Genomic DNA, 16,306 nt, shown 5'->3' with positions numbered 1-16,306 from the left:
AATCAGTTAACTCTTGGTTTTCTACTAAACTCTACTAGATTTCATGCCCAAGGAACTTTGCTTTTAAAAGATTAAACAAAATCTACTATATGGTTTATAATTTATATTAGATTATTTCTAATCATGACATAGATTGCCTCTGCAAAAGAAATAATTTTTTGTTAACTAATCCTGTACTAAAATGTCATATGACTAAGGAACAGGTTAACATGTTCATTCTGAAAGCTTCTCTCTAAGTATTTAAGAAGGTTCAGTGGGTACAAAACAAGTGTGTGGGGCCGGAAACAATGTTTCTTAAGAGTAAACCTCAAACCAGCAGTATCCATATCATCTGAGAGGGGCAGATGCTTGAGTCCAAGACAGATGGATCAGAGGTTGTAAGATGGGCCTCAAACTTCTGTTGTAGTATCCAATTCTGGGGTACTAAAGAGTTAGGACAGATCTAAGGAAAAGCAGTGTTCTCCACTCTTGGGTACCATGAAAGTCATCTGGGAAAAATTTTTTTAGTGCCAGGATCCTGACCTATACCCACATAAGTTCAGCCAGGACAGTGTTTATAGCTCCCCAGTGAGTCTAACAAATACCCTGCCTGAGTGCCACCATGTGACACTGTTCAGGGCTGGTGCAGGTGCTGCACCCCAGTGAGTCTAACAAATACCCCTGCCTGAGTGCCACCATGTGACACTGTTCAGGGCTGGTACAGGTGCCACAGCAGCAAGTCACCTGGAGCTGAGGGACTTTTTGAAACCTTTCCTTTTCCTTCACTTCCTACCATAGTAACCTACGTGGATGATAAGTAATGCTTGGGCATCCATCCTTGTAGGACACAGACAATCCTATAAACTATGTCTTAGAACATCTGCTAACAAGCCTCTCTGATTTGCTGACCATTACAGACACAGTAGTTTTCGTGGAGTAGAGGGACAGAAGAACAACATTGTAAAAATAAGTATTCTCAGTCACCCCTAGCACATTTCATCTCTGAAGTTTTCAGTGTTCAGTGTGATGCCTTTAACAGAACATGTTAGAAAAGTGAGGTTATCCACTAATGAAAACTGGCTTGTCTTTGCTTTGTTAAAGACATTCCCTTTGCACAGTGAGTTCAGAAGAGATAGCATATCTCTGTCTTCTCGTTTCTCCCAAATAATTACCATCTTCAAAACAGCAAAACTTTTCATAGCCTGTATGGAGATAAACTGGGAGGAAGGAGGGTGCAATCCTGGGAGTTGGACCCAGAGCCTTGTACTGTGTTCTAACACTGAGCAACATCCTTAGTGTTAGTTTTATTGATGCAGCATCTAATTAGGTAACCCAGACAGGCCTGGAGCTCAGTCTTCCTCTCAGCCTTCCAAGTGCTGGGTTTGAAGCATGTGCCACCATGCCTCTCTAAAATAGATGTTATTCTTGCTACCCAGATGCCTTGGGGCCTGGTATAAAGTCAAGAGGGTTTCTTTGAGTCTTTGGGATGGTTCTTCCTATGCCCAGCCTGAAGGAAGGAAGGAGAGACTCCTCATCTCAGTATGCACGCCAGCCTCCTTACACAGACCTCTGGGGCCATTGCTTGGATCAGCTCTTTTAAACTTACTACCTCAGTTAAAGTCTTCAGTGGGGCACACACAGATCATCACCTTCTATCTCTGTTTTGTTTCTGATGCTTTGGTACAAAGAACCAAGTCCCACATTTTATGCCTCCTACCAGCAGACTTTGTAGGGGTTTTTACACTCAGGATATTAGTTGCTTCCTTGTTGCTAAGATAAAAATATCATGACCAAAAGCACCTTTGAGAGAAGGGGGTTTATTTTGCTTACAGACGACCGCTCATCATTAAGGGAAGCCAAGGCTCCAAGAGCTTGACGCAGACCTCACAGAGGAACGCTGCCTGCTGGTCTGCTTCCTTGTGATGCTTAGCAGCCTTTCCTAGAAAACCCAGACCCATCTGTCTAGGGATAACACTGTCCAGGTGGGCTGGGCTCTCTTGTGTCAGTTAGCAATCAAGAAAATTTCCCAAGGCCTGTCTGATGGAAGCAACAGATATGTCTGGGTTTGTGTCAAACTGACAAAAACTAGCACTAAAAAAAAAAATCTAAAAATGGGACTCCATTATCATATATGTAATATAAGTGAACAAGGGTTAGAATGATTTGACTAAGATAAGTAAATCTCAAAAACATAATATTGGATGAAAAAACTAATTGTGAAGTGACTAGTAGTGTATACTACCATCTATGGAAAACATAAGAATAGAAAAGAAGGTTGTTTATTTGTGGACAAATGCACACATAGAAAATAAGATTGTATGCTTTGGGATATTAGAGCCCTCTTCGGAACAGCAGTTAGATCAGGAAAGACAAAGAAGAATTTGACATTTGGGGGATTCACCCTTATTAATGTTAGTGTTAATATTCATTTCTTCAGCAAAAGAGTTAACTTGTACATAGCACAGTATAGCATCTGTGTGAGACTAGATAGGGTATTTATAGAGCCAAATTGTTTTCTGTACTTTTCTCGCATTTTCCTGTTTTATAATTGAAAAATTAAATATGAGGCCAACAAGATGGCTTAGTGGGTAAAGGCCCCACTGCCAAGCCTGACTGCCTGAATTCAATCCTCAGGACCCACAAGGTAAAAGAGAATGATTCCCTCAAAGTATCCTCTGGCCACATACTGCAGCATTTGCACACACACTAAATAAATGTAAATTTAAAAATTAAGTCCAGAGAAATTAAACCCCATCTTGTTATAGAAACTCAGACTAAAATTAAACACATCTGTAACCCACTATCGTTAGATGCAGATCTTACTGACTGAGACACATTGCACAGACTTTATCATGGGGGATCCTCACAGAAAGCCATGACACTATGTAGGGATGTCAGCTTAGGTTACTTTTTAAAGACAGAATAGTCAAGTGACAGAGTGCCCATCTAACATCTGCAAGGTCCTTGGATCAATCCAACTCCGCTGTGTCAGATGAGGAGTTAAGTAGGCTGCTATGAGATCAATCTTGGACATCTTCAGCCTGCTAACAACAACGTAAGGCGTACTGCGGAGAACTGTGGCTGGATGTAAATGAGCATCAGGGAGGGGCAGCAGTGGGATGGAGCCAAGGCATGGGAGCTCGGGTTCATTTTTCTCTATGAGTAATACAAGCTGTCATCACACTTCCAGATCGTTCTGCCACAGAATGTGTAGTGTCCATCTATACTGACAACTAAAAATTAGTCTTATGCAGTTCTTACTTGAGTTGCTTCTATTACTTCTGTCCACCTCAATCACAACATATAAAAGTTCTTTGTATATGCTGATGTTGACATCTCACTGACTAGGGAAACTGATAGACAGCTGGTGACAAGACAGGAAGAGAAAGCATCAACTTACCTAGTACCAAAGGTCCACACTGATAAAGAGGAAACACAGGGGCAGCCCAAGCCTGGACCACCTGGCTGCTGCCCTTTATCTGGTGGATACTGATGCTGTGCAGATATGTCACCTGCCCCCACCCCGTGTGTGTGTGTGTGTGTGTGTGTGTGTGTGTGTGTGCACACGCGCGTGCGCCTATGTCTGTGTTTGAGACAGTCTTTATGTGCCCAGGGCTAGCCTCAAACTCATGTTGATTCTTCTGCCTTAGCTCCTAAGTGCTGGACCATTTACAGCTTCATCCACTGTCTTCTCAATCAGGATATTATTACTCCTAATTCTCTTAATTAAAGTCTCTTTTTATTGTGACAGATTCTAAACACACAAAAGAGTTAAAGTAATACCATCCCGCCACTCAGATTCAGTACATTCAGATTTCAGGTAGTCTTCCCCAATTAAAACCTAGAGCAATAAGAGTTTTTGTAGTAATTAAAAATCACTTGTAAAACAAATAAAAAAAAATCACTTGTTTCCCAAAATGTACCACACAAAAATATTTTCCAAGTGAGACAGCCTTAGAAACAGCTGCCTCACATAGTTCTGACAATATAAAAGATATTCTGGCCACATAGAGAACATTCATTCTCCTGTTTTCCACTGAATGTTTACTGTGAGCCTACTGTGAACCAGGTGCTGGCTAGGATGTTAAACAGCAGACACGTCAGCTCTGGGCCTTCCTGCTGGAACTCAAGGTCTACAGAGAGAAGAAACTGGGTGAGGAGTCCACACTGTGCAGCAGATTCAAGAAGCAGTGACCACAGTCGGAGAAAGCAGCCTGCAGCTGCTCAGAGGTCGGCACAGAGTGGATGGTCCACAGTGACTACATTCTGTCCTAAGGAAAAGATCATTTCCAACAGAATAAACTACAGATGGAAAAAAAATTACTCAGCACACCATAGCTTGAAGGGATGGCTAAAGTATAGGATAGTAGAAATATCTTGAAGCAAAATAAAAGGTGATTGGATTGGCTTTAGAGAGAATTCTCTTATAAAGGAGAATGGTTGGGACTAAAGGCAAAAGATTAGAGGTCAGGCTGCCCCGTGTCTTACATGTGTCTTTTATGGTCATGAGAGAAGACCCACTACCTGGGTGTGCACAGTAATGGTGCCACTGTCACTAAATTTGTTGATACAGTCTGTTTCCCATTGCTAACAAGTTAGCTGTTATACTAATCCTCTCCCTCATTCTGTCAAGTGTCTATCTTTTAATAACTAAAACTGTTATATTAAAAGTTAACCCCAACAAGAATCTGAAGACATTGCTCAGGTACTAAATGAGAAAAGGGACCAGTGGCTACACACTGACTGAGGTATCAAATGCTTACAACAATCCAGCAAAACATTGAAATCGTAATTGAAATGAACAGAACCGGTGAGCTCTACAGGAGAGTTGGAGGGGGGAAGATAAAACAGCAAGACTCCAGACCTATTAGCCGTGGGCAGCAACAGTCAAAAAGCAGTACTGTCGGCTGAAGCAGGGAATGCCAGAGGACAGATGGGATGGAGGAAGAGAGAGAAGACTGACTTCTGACTTGTATGGTCACACGACTGCTGGGCCTCTTCATCTCAAGATCCTGCTCCATGAAGTAACTGGACTTTTGACTTGAATGTAGCAGAGTAAATAAAGAGTTCAAAATAATTTGGCTAGTACTATTAATGACAGTTACAATCATTGAAAAATGCCTTTTTTAAAACTTGCTTTCTGGGCATAGGTGACTTGACATTCACTCCTTTCTAGATCTCCAGTGAGTTTAATGCATGCCACATCCAATGAGCGTCCCCACCACGGCTTCCACTCACAGTGTGGGGCAGCAAATCAGAATGCTGGGGTGAGAGACGTTAGCAAAATCACAAAACTGGAACAGAAAGAAAAACAGACAAATATGTTTAAATGCCCCCCCCCCTTTTTGGATAATTAGTGTATTTTCCTTTTGTTGTTATCTTTGGAGAGTTCCATGTTATCTCGACAGCCCAAATTAGTTCTTTAAATCATGAAAATTTCTGCTTCTGAATCATATGATTGATATATTGTTAATAAAATAATACCTTAAGTAAATTAGGGTCTTCAGCTATGTTAAAATTTATTTTTGGCTTCACTCCATGAGTGATAGATAAAGAGTTTTAAATTCTGACCTTCACAAGCTAGAATTAAGTGTGTGCTCCCTCCTTACAGCTGCTCCCTCCCTTCTTTTATGCAGGAGCACAAGCGCTTGGTGGCATACCCCTGCCATACTATTCTGAGCTGCCCATATTCCCGTTTACTTTTGCATCGTGCTTTATGCATGCCAGCATTATAAAACATGCGTATGCAATTCTTGCAATTGCAGTACATTTTAAAGAAAAAATAATATCGTTTAACGTATTTTCTTTCCCATGTAGTCTTCACCGGCCACAGAGGATTCTTTCTTAACTGAGGGTAGACAATAGCTCCAACTGCATTTTTTATGCACGTGAACAGGGAGGGCTTGAGGTTATTAGTTGAAACCGAGTAACCTTTCCAGGCTTTCATCTCTTTCTTTTCAAATTTGAATATGAAAAGCATATTCAAGTCAAAGACCATCACTTTAATGACATTTGGCAGTCATTTGATTTATTAGGTTTTAGAAAAAATTTTCCTTTAAATATTTCATCATACTATGCTAATCCTAGTAATATTGCCAGCTGCAGCCTTGTACCTGTATTAGTGGAGACAGAATGGTGTGGAATTTTCTCTGTCATCCTAGTAAAATTTCCATGAATCTACTGAATAATAAAATAACCTTATTGAAATATTCAGATTTCAGTTTTTAGTTAAAGTGTCTTAGAATACATAATAAAAGAAAATGTCTTTTGAAAGAAGTGGATAAAATTACTTCATCAAATATTGAGGGGTTTGACAGCAATGGAAATGGTTCTTTGTGGAGACATGCTTACATAGGGTACTTATTTTTTTTTAAATTTGCTTAATTACACACTGAAATGTCTACATAGTCACTATGGTGGATTTAAATACTGGTATGCACTGAACAGTGAATTCCTACAACCTGATCACAAAACAAGTATTGTTTTCATCTTTTTCTAAATATTCTTTAAAGTTTATATGATTGACAGCAGAGCTCCAATAGTAGAGAAGAATTTAACAATAAAAAGCAAATTTTGAATTTTGAGAAATAAATTTAACTTCAGGAAATGTTGAAGTATGATCAAATATTGAAGTCAATTGTCAATTGAAGTCACTCCTCAGGGAATGTTTGTTAAGGCCTCTGGTTAATGTCTGTGGATTCCAGGAGAAAAGGCAAACAAAATGTCATTTTAATTCTTCATTCTATAAATGTGAAATGGAAAATAAATTGCAAGAAATAATATGAAAACTTAGATGTAAGATTTTGCTTCTTTTGTTTGAAATGTTCTTTACTGAATGAAGGAAATTGTGGCAGAAATGTGAGAATGAGCTGTAGTTTCTGCTCCAGCTGCTATTGATTGCTGTAACTATGTATTAGCATAGCAGTGCTAAGGTGTTCAACAGGCATAATTGAGCGTTCCCAGGTACTGCAGATTAAATAAAGCCGTGATAAACACGTACTTCATTACCTAGTTTGAAACAAGGCCAACTGATACTTGTCATTCTGGAAGCCATCGGAGATGAAGACCTCATAATTTTCACTCCTCATAGACTTCCAGTCAGGTATTTATAGCCTCAAATGTAAATCAGCAGACAATCGCCATGACACCATTCACTTCAAACCCTGGGGCATTAGAATCTCATTCTCTCTGTGTGTCGTGAATAATCTATCATGGGGAATGTATGGGAGCATACACTGCATTCCAGAAAAGAAATCCATTGGCTGTGACCGTTTATTTTAAACTAATAATAGAATAGATATAGATAGAATAAATAGAATAAATGATATTTTTTGCTTGATTATTTGTTTTTGATGTTTTTTTTTTTTTTATTTTACTCTTTTAACAGCCATCAGAAGAAATTCGGATTGAGATCATAGCTCTGAACCTTAATGATTCTCAAATAACCAGGGAGGACACTATTCAGCGACTGTTCATCGAGTACCGGTTCTACAGTCTTCCTGCTGAGGAGACTCCTATGTCACTGCCCAAACCCAAGAGTGGACAGTGGGTCTACTATAACTATACCAATGGTATGTATGGCTTATTTGCAATATAGACTTTTATGTGGGGTTTTCCTATCTATGAAGGAAACTAAGGTAACAGCACAGAATTTAAATCTCTGATGCTCACATGAATTCATAGAAGTCTTGTCAGACTAAATTCATAAAGCCAGCACTGGAGCATAAAAATTACAAAAATTACTTTGAAGTCATTGTAAAATTAAGAGAAAACACAGGCACTGGGAAAATGATATCTGTCTGCTTCTACTATTATGGTATCTACAGGAAGTGCCACCTAAGTCTACTGTTGAGTTTTAATTGAAAAACATGACATTTTAAATGAGGGTTTTCTTGCTTACAGTGTTCAGATCATGTAGTGCCCTGAGGGTGGGCTGCCCTTCTGGTCACTACCATCACACAAGTCTTTCTGACTAATAGAGCGATGCCTAAGTCCTCACCACTGCAGCAGGCAGCTTCCCTTGTAGGGCTGTCAGTTGACTTGTTCGTCTATTGGTTCAACACAGACTCAGTAAAAACCCTCAGAGTGTTTAGACCAAGCAGTGCTCAGGAGTTTTTCTGTTACATAATCAACAGTGTAGAACCAGAAGGAAAACAAAAGCCATATCAAGCTTTCTTCAGCAAGAGCTGCACCATCTTAGCACATTCTCCATGCTAAGGTGAAGTCCTGAAGATGGGTCCTAGCTTTTATGAAGCAGATTATCTCATCCTCGCTGCACACTCTTAGTTACTTTCTGTTGCTGTGAAAAGACACCATGATGAAGGCAACTTACAGAAGAAGGAGTTTATTAGGGGCTTACAGCTTCAGAGGGTTAGTTCATGACCATCATGGTGGGGACAGTGGCAGCAAATAGGCATGGCTGAGAGATTACATACTGTGACAGCAAACATGAGGCAGAGGAGGAACTAACTGGAATGGCATGGGCCTTTGAAGTCTCAGAGGTCACTCCCAAACATACCCCCTCCAACAAAACCATACCTCCTAATCCTTCACCAACAGTTATACCAACTGGGGACCAAGTATTGAAACATATGAGCATATAAGGGCCATTCTCACTCAGAAACACCACATGGACTAAAGAGGAGGAGGAGAAAGAAGAAGAGGAGGAAGAAGAAGAGGAGGAGGAGGAAGAGGAGGAAGAAGATGAAGATGAGGAGGAAGAGGAAGAGGATGAGGAAGAAAAAGATGTTTTGAGATAAGGTCTCTCTCTATAGTCCTGGCTGTCCTGGAACTGGCTATATAAGCCAGACTGACTGACCTTGAATTCTCAGAGATCCACCTGCCTCTGCCTCTATAGTGCTGGGATTAAAAGCATGAGCCAGCAAGCCAGACTAGTAAGTTTTTTTTTTTTTCCAGTCTTAGAAACTGCATTTTAAGAAACACACAGTCTTGCTACTGTAGGAGCAGAATTACAGATGATCATACCTACTTAAAAAACAAAAAGCAAGCAAACAAACAAACAAAAAAAAAACACTGGCCTTTTTATAAATACACTCATTTTTGAGGTAGTAATCTTGAGAATCCTGAGATCTGCTCTAATCTTTTCTGTGTGTACAGTGCTTACTGGTGTGTGAGCTTAGTCCAGATATGTTGATTCCCTGGTTCCTTCTTTTCTTATTTAAAAGAGAAGGTGATGCCTAAGATCCCTTTCCAGCTCAAGCTCTGTAACAGTTGATGCCTGAGAAAGCATAGAAGAAGAAACATGCCCAGAAGTATTTTCTCAGGCTTCCTAAAGATATTCAGTGTACAGTACCAGAAAGTAAGTCAAATCAAATGTCAGGACTAGTCAAATAGATGTTCAATTAATTTTAATGAGGATATCCCCAAGGAAAGGGATGGACTTGGCTTTTGTGTTGTATAAAGGTCAGCAGCACAGTATTTGGCTAAACTGGCAACAAAATGTTCTTGAAAAAAACCCTGTACACTGAGAAATGTGGCCATGTACCAGAACAAATGTTTCCATTTGCCTAGAATCAAATCCTTTGAGTCAAACCTATGATATATGCTGAAGCCTTTTGGTTTTGTGCACACGAGTTGTAGAGGTCTGTTTGGGACCACGTGGCCAGATTGCTTTATTCTGCCCTTTATTGCAAGGCATCTACTATCTGATTTGTGTTTTAGCAGTTGCTTATGTTCCCAAGGAATTAGACATTTGATGGGGAAAAAATCTTAAAGAATTCAATAGCAATGTTTATTATACTTAAGTTTCTGTTCTTGTCTATTGGGCTTGGCAAATTTTGAAATTGTGAGCATCTGTTTTTGTTTGTGAGCAGGGTAAAGAGATGCACTCAGCGTCTAGACACTGGTGTTTCATATGAAAAACCCAACCCCAGGCCATCAGCAGATATGAGAAATACATACACACACCTTGTTAGTAGTTTTTTTTTTTTTCATTTAGGTAGAACAGTGGAAATATTTATTCTTTAATCATTATATCTGTATCACTGTTGCAGAGAGATTTCCCTGAATCTTTGGTTAATAGACAACTATTATTTAAAGTAACTAATTATTGTACTGATTTACCATTCACTTGTTACTTAAAGAAAATCAATATAATACACCATCCAAATCTCACAGAATTTTAATGAAGGTCATTTCATTTCCAAACTGGCTTTTGAAATCCAGTGGAAGATTTAGGGCACAATTAGGATACATTCTTTTGTGCGAACACTTTATCCATAGAGAGGTTCACTGAACCCAGGTCTGATTTGACTCTGCATGGCGATTGGAGTCACACAAAAGGAATTTGAATGTCAAGGCCTAAATTAGGTACATAGATGACTGGAATAAACTAGCAATCCCCAGGATTATTCATAATCAAATTCGGTCTTTATGAATGGTGTTAACGCCAGTTCCAGATGCATACAAGAATGTATCTTCTTAGGGCTACTGTTACTTTAAAAATTGGAGCTCAATTCACTTGATAGACATTGGTAGCAAGAATAAATCATTTGCATTTTATTGGGCTTGAAATTTTTACTCAGAGAATGCTGAGTAAAGAAAATAGTTTGGGGAAGAAAGATTAATGGTAGGCCTGAGGAGTGTTGTCTGGGCTGAATAAAGCTTTCTGGGGAAGTGACAGTAGGAAGAGGAAAGATTAATGGAATCGGCTGAGGCTTTCATGAGACTTGTGCAGATCTGGACCCTTAGTCTCTGAGGATTGAGCAGTCTATCTTCTGGAACAATTAAAGTTTAATTCAGAAAATGAAAAGGATGTAGAACATCAGAGTTTGTTACTAATGGGAAGAGAAATTTGGCAAAGATAAAGATTACAGGGTGATAATATTTTAATATAAAAGTTATCAAAGATTCAAAGTTCACACCTTCTATAATTAATCCATCTGCATTTCTTCTTGCATTTGATATTGATAGAGAATATAGAGATTTATCCAGCCTTCCAGGGTAAAGGATGTTTTTACTGTATTTCTAATTGACACCATAATTATAAATGCTGGTGTACAGGTGTAGTGAGTGCTAAAGTATTTGTCTGACAAGCATGAGGCTTAGACACTGAACCACAAAAGATAACAGTAAAAAAATAGCTATACATCTTTGCAGGAATGTTTTAGTACACATGTAATGTTCAAATCAGACTAAGCCTGTCTGGTTTTGCTAATGTTTAACCTTCTTTGTGGTAAAAATATTTATGATCCTTTCCTCTTTGAAATAGTTATTCTCTGCAGTGCAATAGCATATCAGAGCTTACTTCTCTTATCCAGTATGACCAGGGACACATTGATCAACCTTTCCCATCCCTCTCTGGTAACCACTATCCTATTCTCAACCTCCATGCAACCATCTTCCCTAGATACAGACTCATGCTAGCTCGCCTTACTGCACTGAGCATAAAGCTCTCCAGTCCTCAGCCCCATTTGTATCATCACAGCTAACAGAGCATCCTCCTCTGTGACAGAAAGGTATTCAATTGGGTGGGAATTGAAGATCTTGAGTTTGGACTATCATATCTTTCTAAGTATGTGCTTGTGAAGTTTATGTCAATACTTAACAAGTTCTAGACAAATGTGAGTTCTCATGGAAATAGGAGTTAAACACTGTAACTGTTTGGGAGAGTCAGGTTTGGTGGTTTGTTTGGTTGGTTGGTTGGTTTGTTTGGGTTGGGTTGGGTTTCGATTATTTGAGACTTTATTTCTCTGTGTAGCCTTGGCTGTCCTGGAACTCACTCTATAGACCAGGCTGCCCTCAAACTCACAGAGATCCACCTGCCTCTGCCTCCCAAATGCTAGGATTAAAGATGTGTACCATCACTGCCTGGATAACATAATTACTTTTTAAAGGGTATAAAAATTGAAACTACCTTTAAAATACCCTTCTGGGTTTTTTTCTCAGAATTCCATATAAATCTTGGTGCTCACAGGATCATAGAATCATGTCATAACGCTAGGGGGCCAAAGTGTCCCTATTTCCCACAACATGCAATGCAGTACTTCCTGATCCCTTTTTTAAAAACTGGGCAAAGGACTGTTGGTCTGAGATGGTTCTTGGTGTGTGGTACCCTGACTGGCACTGATAGCAGCAGGGGGAAGACTGTTGATCTGAGATGGTTCTTGATGTGTGGCACCCTGACTGGCACTGATAGCAGCAGGAGGAGGAGTGTTGTCATTGCAGAGGTTTAGGCTGTCCTGCAGACACTCCGAATCTGAAACGGGATGCCAAAGGCTCAGCCGAGCCATCTGAAGTAGCAGGGATGTGTGCTAAACACTGATAACCACGAAGCTAAATGCAGAAGCCCAATCTAGGCGTAATTCCAAGTTGGTATGCTTTTATAAAACTAAACTTAGTTTAGTTATCTTGGTTAGGAACTAGAATTTTATTTTTGAAAACAAGTTTTTAAGAAGTGAACCAAAATATTTAAGTCGGCTTTATGGATCTAGTTGATATCACTTTATGGAAGAACAAGAAAACAGGTGGCTTGCCCAGCTTAGCTACAGACCTTTCCTGTCTCCAGCCAGAAAAAGCTTAGCTACTAAGGAGGGAGGTGCAGACACACTGGAGAGCTCTAGGCGACTGAGTGCAGGCTCTAGCTCCACATGCTCTAACAGTTCTAGCCGTCTCTGGTCTGCTTAGTCATCTGTGAAATGTAGCTCAACCTTGCTGCTAACACTGTGGTGATGTGGGGTGCCTAGTGCATAACATCACTCAATAAACGCTGCCTGACGGGGTGGTGACGGTGGTGGTACCTGGGAGCTGCTGGTTTATTTTTGAAGGAAACATGGAACCACCGTGTGTCTCAGCAGTTCTCCCTCTGTGTAAACAGCAGAAAGAATCAAAATCAAGGGCACAGGCACATAGCCAACTGTGTCCACTGCTCCTGACACCCAGCCATGTTAGAAACAACCCACAGTCCCTCACAGGATGGTTGGGAAAACAAGACGTTTTTGTGTGCATAGGGTGGAAATATAATTCAGCATTGCCTGTGATGCATGTGATGCGTGCTTCAGTGGAGATGAGCCTTGAAAATCCAAAGCTAACGGGCAGACTGTGGGCCCTTAGAGGAGTCGGTATAAACAGAAAATGAAGTAAGGGTTCCCAAGGGTGGAGAAAGCGGGCGATGAATAGGTGAGTTTCCTCTGGAAGGAGGCAAAGACTCTAGAGAGGAAGAGGAGTGACAGTGTCCTCCATGTCTGTACCTAACATCACTGAACATATGTTCTAAACTAAAGTGCTACCTTTTCAATTATATGTATGTTACTATAGCATTAAAATTCATCAAAACTAGTCTAAATTTAATTGAAGACCTTTTCTTTTGAATGTTGGAGTTGTAAATTCAGAGACTTTTAATACAAAGAAAATAGTTTTATTTATGTATCAAAGACTTAAATTATTATTTGTTAAAAGTACAGTCGTGTCATGACACATGTTAGTCTGAATTGCTATAGAGAGTAATCACTGTTTCTGCCTGGGTTGCTTTGCTCTGGTTTTTAAATTAAGTGTGAGTGAGAAAGTGAGTGTGGGGGTCCGTGTGAAGGCCATGGTACCTATGTGAAGGTTGAAGACCAACCCTTGGGAGTTAGCTCTCTCCTTCCCCCACTGTTCCAGGGATTACTCCTAGGTCACCAGGCCTGTGGCAGCAAGTGCTTCTGTCCACTGAGCTGTCACACCACCAACTTCAGTTGTCTTCTAAATTACCTTCGTTATTCTGGCCCTCAAATGTTAGAAACCAATACAGCCTAAAAGCTTTAGGATTATGAAGTGGGAGAATTTATGAAAAGCCACATATTGAATTAGGAAAAAATCCATTTAGTTTAATATACTGACAGCCTCTAAAAATGAAGTACTGACCCTCAGCACTAGTGAAATATATCTGCTAAGATGACCTTCTAGCAATGACAAAGAGAACACTCAGAACCTTTTGCATTGGTCTCGGTTAATGTTGGTAGCTCTAAGGAATCCCACACAGTATACTGTCCTGGAAGGACAGTGGCCTTGGTTCTCCAGAGCTGGGTAACTTGGCTACTGGGCCTCCATTGATTTCTACCTCTCCTGAGCCACTGTTACTCCTTGTCTCCCACTCCATGTGCCCACATCCCACAGGGAACAACTTTGGGTTTTGATTAAGATCAGTCAGACAGCCAAGCAGCTGAATGACTCTATTGCAAAGTCATTTAGAGTTGAACTGAAACTGTCCTCAGAAACACTGTTAGTGAAATGGAGCCTGAAGGAGCATGCGCTCCAGAGTCATAACAGCACTGTCCCTGTGGACACTTTTGCCCGTGTCTGAACTGAGATCTGGCTGCAAGAGAGCCCTAAGCCCAGACTGGCATGTAGGAGTGTCTTCTCCCCCAGGGGCCGACTCTATGTATCATCTGCACTCCCAAACACCAGGTGGCACATTTTACAGTTATTTATCTGTTCCAGCCATATTCCTGAATGCTAGGACCAGAACAGTCTTCACATACCAGAAAGCCCCTCTCCCTTGGTCCACCATGCACTGCCACATCAGCCCAACTTTCCTCACCTGCACACTAGATGCCTTTTGTTGCATGTGGCGGCAGGAGAGGAGGCTTAACTTACTGGGCTGTCAGAAAGGACAAGCATGCCACCATACACTTTGATTATCACTTGCTTCTCAGGTGAACAAACAAGCTGTGACTCTCTCAGATACAAAGCAGTAAAGATCCCCAGCTTCTCAGTCAGCTCTGCCAGAGCCATAAGAAGGTAGAGGTAGCAATGAAGGACTCGGAGATGTTGCAGGTATCCTTTCTGTCACCGTGCAGAAGCCTGTCAGTGGCATGACACTAGATCACATGATTGGATTATGTTTTCCCAAACACACAAGCACCGTGGTATGATGTGTGTATCTTTAAAAACAGTATTGACAGAGTGCAGGGTGGTGCCAATGGAGCATAGGTCTGGTTGGCTTCCCCATGAGGACTTGTCTTTTCTTTTGCTACAGTGATCTACCTGGATAAAGAAAACAACCCATCCGCAAGAGACATCTTAAAAGCCATACTGCAAAAGCGAGAACAGCCTCACAGAAGGTAATTACAGCAAGTTTACAAAAGCACAGCTCTATGTCCTCTTGTTTTCTGGAATGTTGGAGCTCCTTGCGGTTTGGTTACCTCCAAAGAAGTTTGACAATGGGAAGACATCGGGGTTGGGGTAACTCGGTGGTTGAGTGCTTGCTTAGCATGAGTGAGATGCTAGGTTTAATTCCAGGCACTGCAGGAAACACAGAAGGAGAAAAGACTATAGGAATGGCAGGAAGTCCTACACCCCAGTGGTGTTCCTTTAAAAATGTCCAAATGTCCCTCACAGTCACAAATGTTCCTATCTCTTTTTCTCCCCACAAAAGCCTAGTGCAGACAACAGGTGGGAAATATATTTCTAGTGAATACTGGGATGCAGCTCACCTCCCTCTGTTGAAGAAGGGGCGGGTACCCTTTTCCCCAGCCAAAGCCAGGGAGCACTAAGAAATGTTCTCACTCGCTCTTAATATTTCTAACTATTTCCTAAAGGAGCTCCTAGTCTGAGAACTCCCTCATTCAGGTGGCAGCCTTGCTCAATAATGGTGCTAACTTAGCAGCCATGGCTAGGGGTCACCATTCTTCCTGGACTTGTAAAAAGGAGCACACAATTCCTAGGGAATTGATTGTAGTACTTCTACAGGCTGTATGTCTGCATTTGGAAATATACCATTGTTACCTTAAACAGAGATTCACTGAAAGAAAAAAATGCATTGAAGAAATTACTCATCTGGGGCTGGAGAGGCAGTTTGGTGGTTAAGAGCAGTGGCTGTTCTTCCAGACTTGGGTTCGGTTCCCAGCACCAGCTTGTGGCTCACAACCATCTACTCCAATCCCAAGGAATCCAATGTTCTCTTCTGGTCTCCATGGGCACATGCACATAGGACATCCAGGCAAGCATTCCTACACATAAAATGAAAATAAATACATTATCAATTTTTTTTCATTATGAACTTGAAGTCATAGTTTTGTCTCTGATTCAAGTTCCTTTTTGGTTTCTTTCTCTTTAGCAAGAGTTCTACTGAGAAAATCCACCAATGAGGAAGACAGGCCATAATGACAAGTAAACACATAATTAATCATATCTGCAATAATTAGGGACAGACACTGAGCAGACGCTGAGTGTGGTGGTACCATCAGTCCCAGCACTCAGGAGACAGCACTTGGGAACAGGTAGATCTTTGTTAGAGACTGATCCAGTTTACAGAACAAGTCTCAGGCGAGCCAGGTTACATAGTGCAGACCCATAAAAGGGTAGAAAGAAAAGAAACTGAATAAATTAA

The 16,306-nt window shown here is 40.7% G+C and overlaps 1 protein-coding gene across 1 annotated transcript in view; it reads left to right on the top strand.

Annotated features, from left to right (window-relative positions):
- The window catches only part of Rpgrip1l (RPGRIP1 like), a 96,864-nt gene that overhangs the window by 73,310 nt on the left and 7,248 nt on the right, over positions 1-16,306 (top strand). The window contains exons 23-24 of the mRNA XM_034523082.2: positions 7,367-7,550; positions 14,954-15,038. Of these exons, the coding sequence (XP_034378973.1) occupies positions 7,367-7,550; positions 14,954-15,038 (269 nt within the window). The remainder of the gene's footprint in view (positions 1-7,366; positions 7,551-14,953; positions 15,039-16,306) is intronic.

Source organism: Arvicanthis niloticus, chromosome 18 (genome assembly GCF_011762505.2).
Source record: "Arvicanthis niloticus isolate mArvNil1 chromosome 18, mArvNil1.pat.X, whole genome shotgun sequence".
Taxonomy (NCBI): Eukaryota; Metazoa; Chordata; class Mammalia; order Rodentia; family Muridae; genus Arvicanthis; species Arvicanthis niloticus.
Note: the sequence above shows the minus strand (reverse complement) of the source record. Positions and strands in the feature narration are given on the sequence as shown.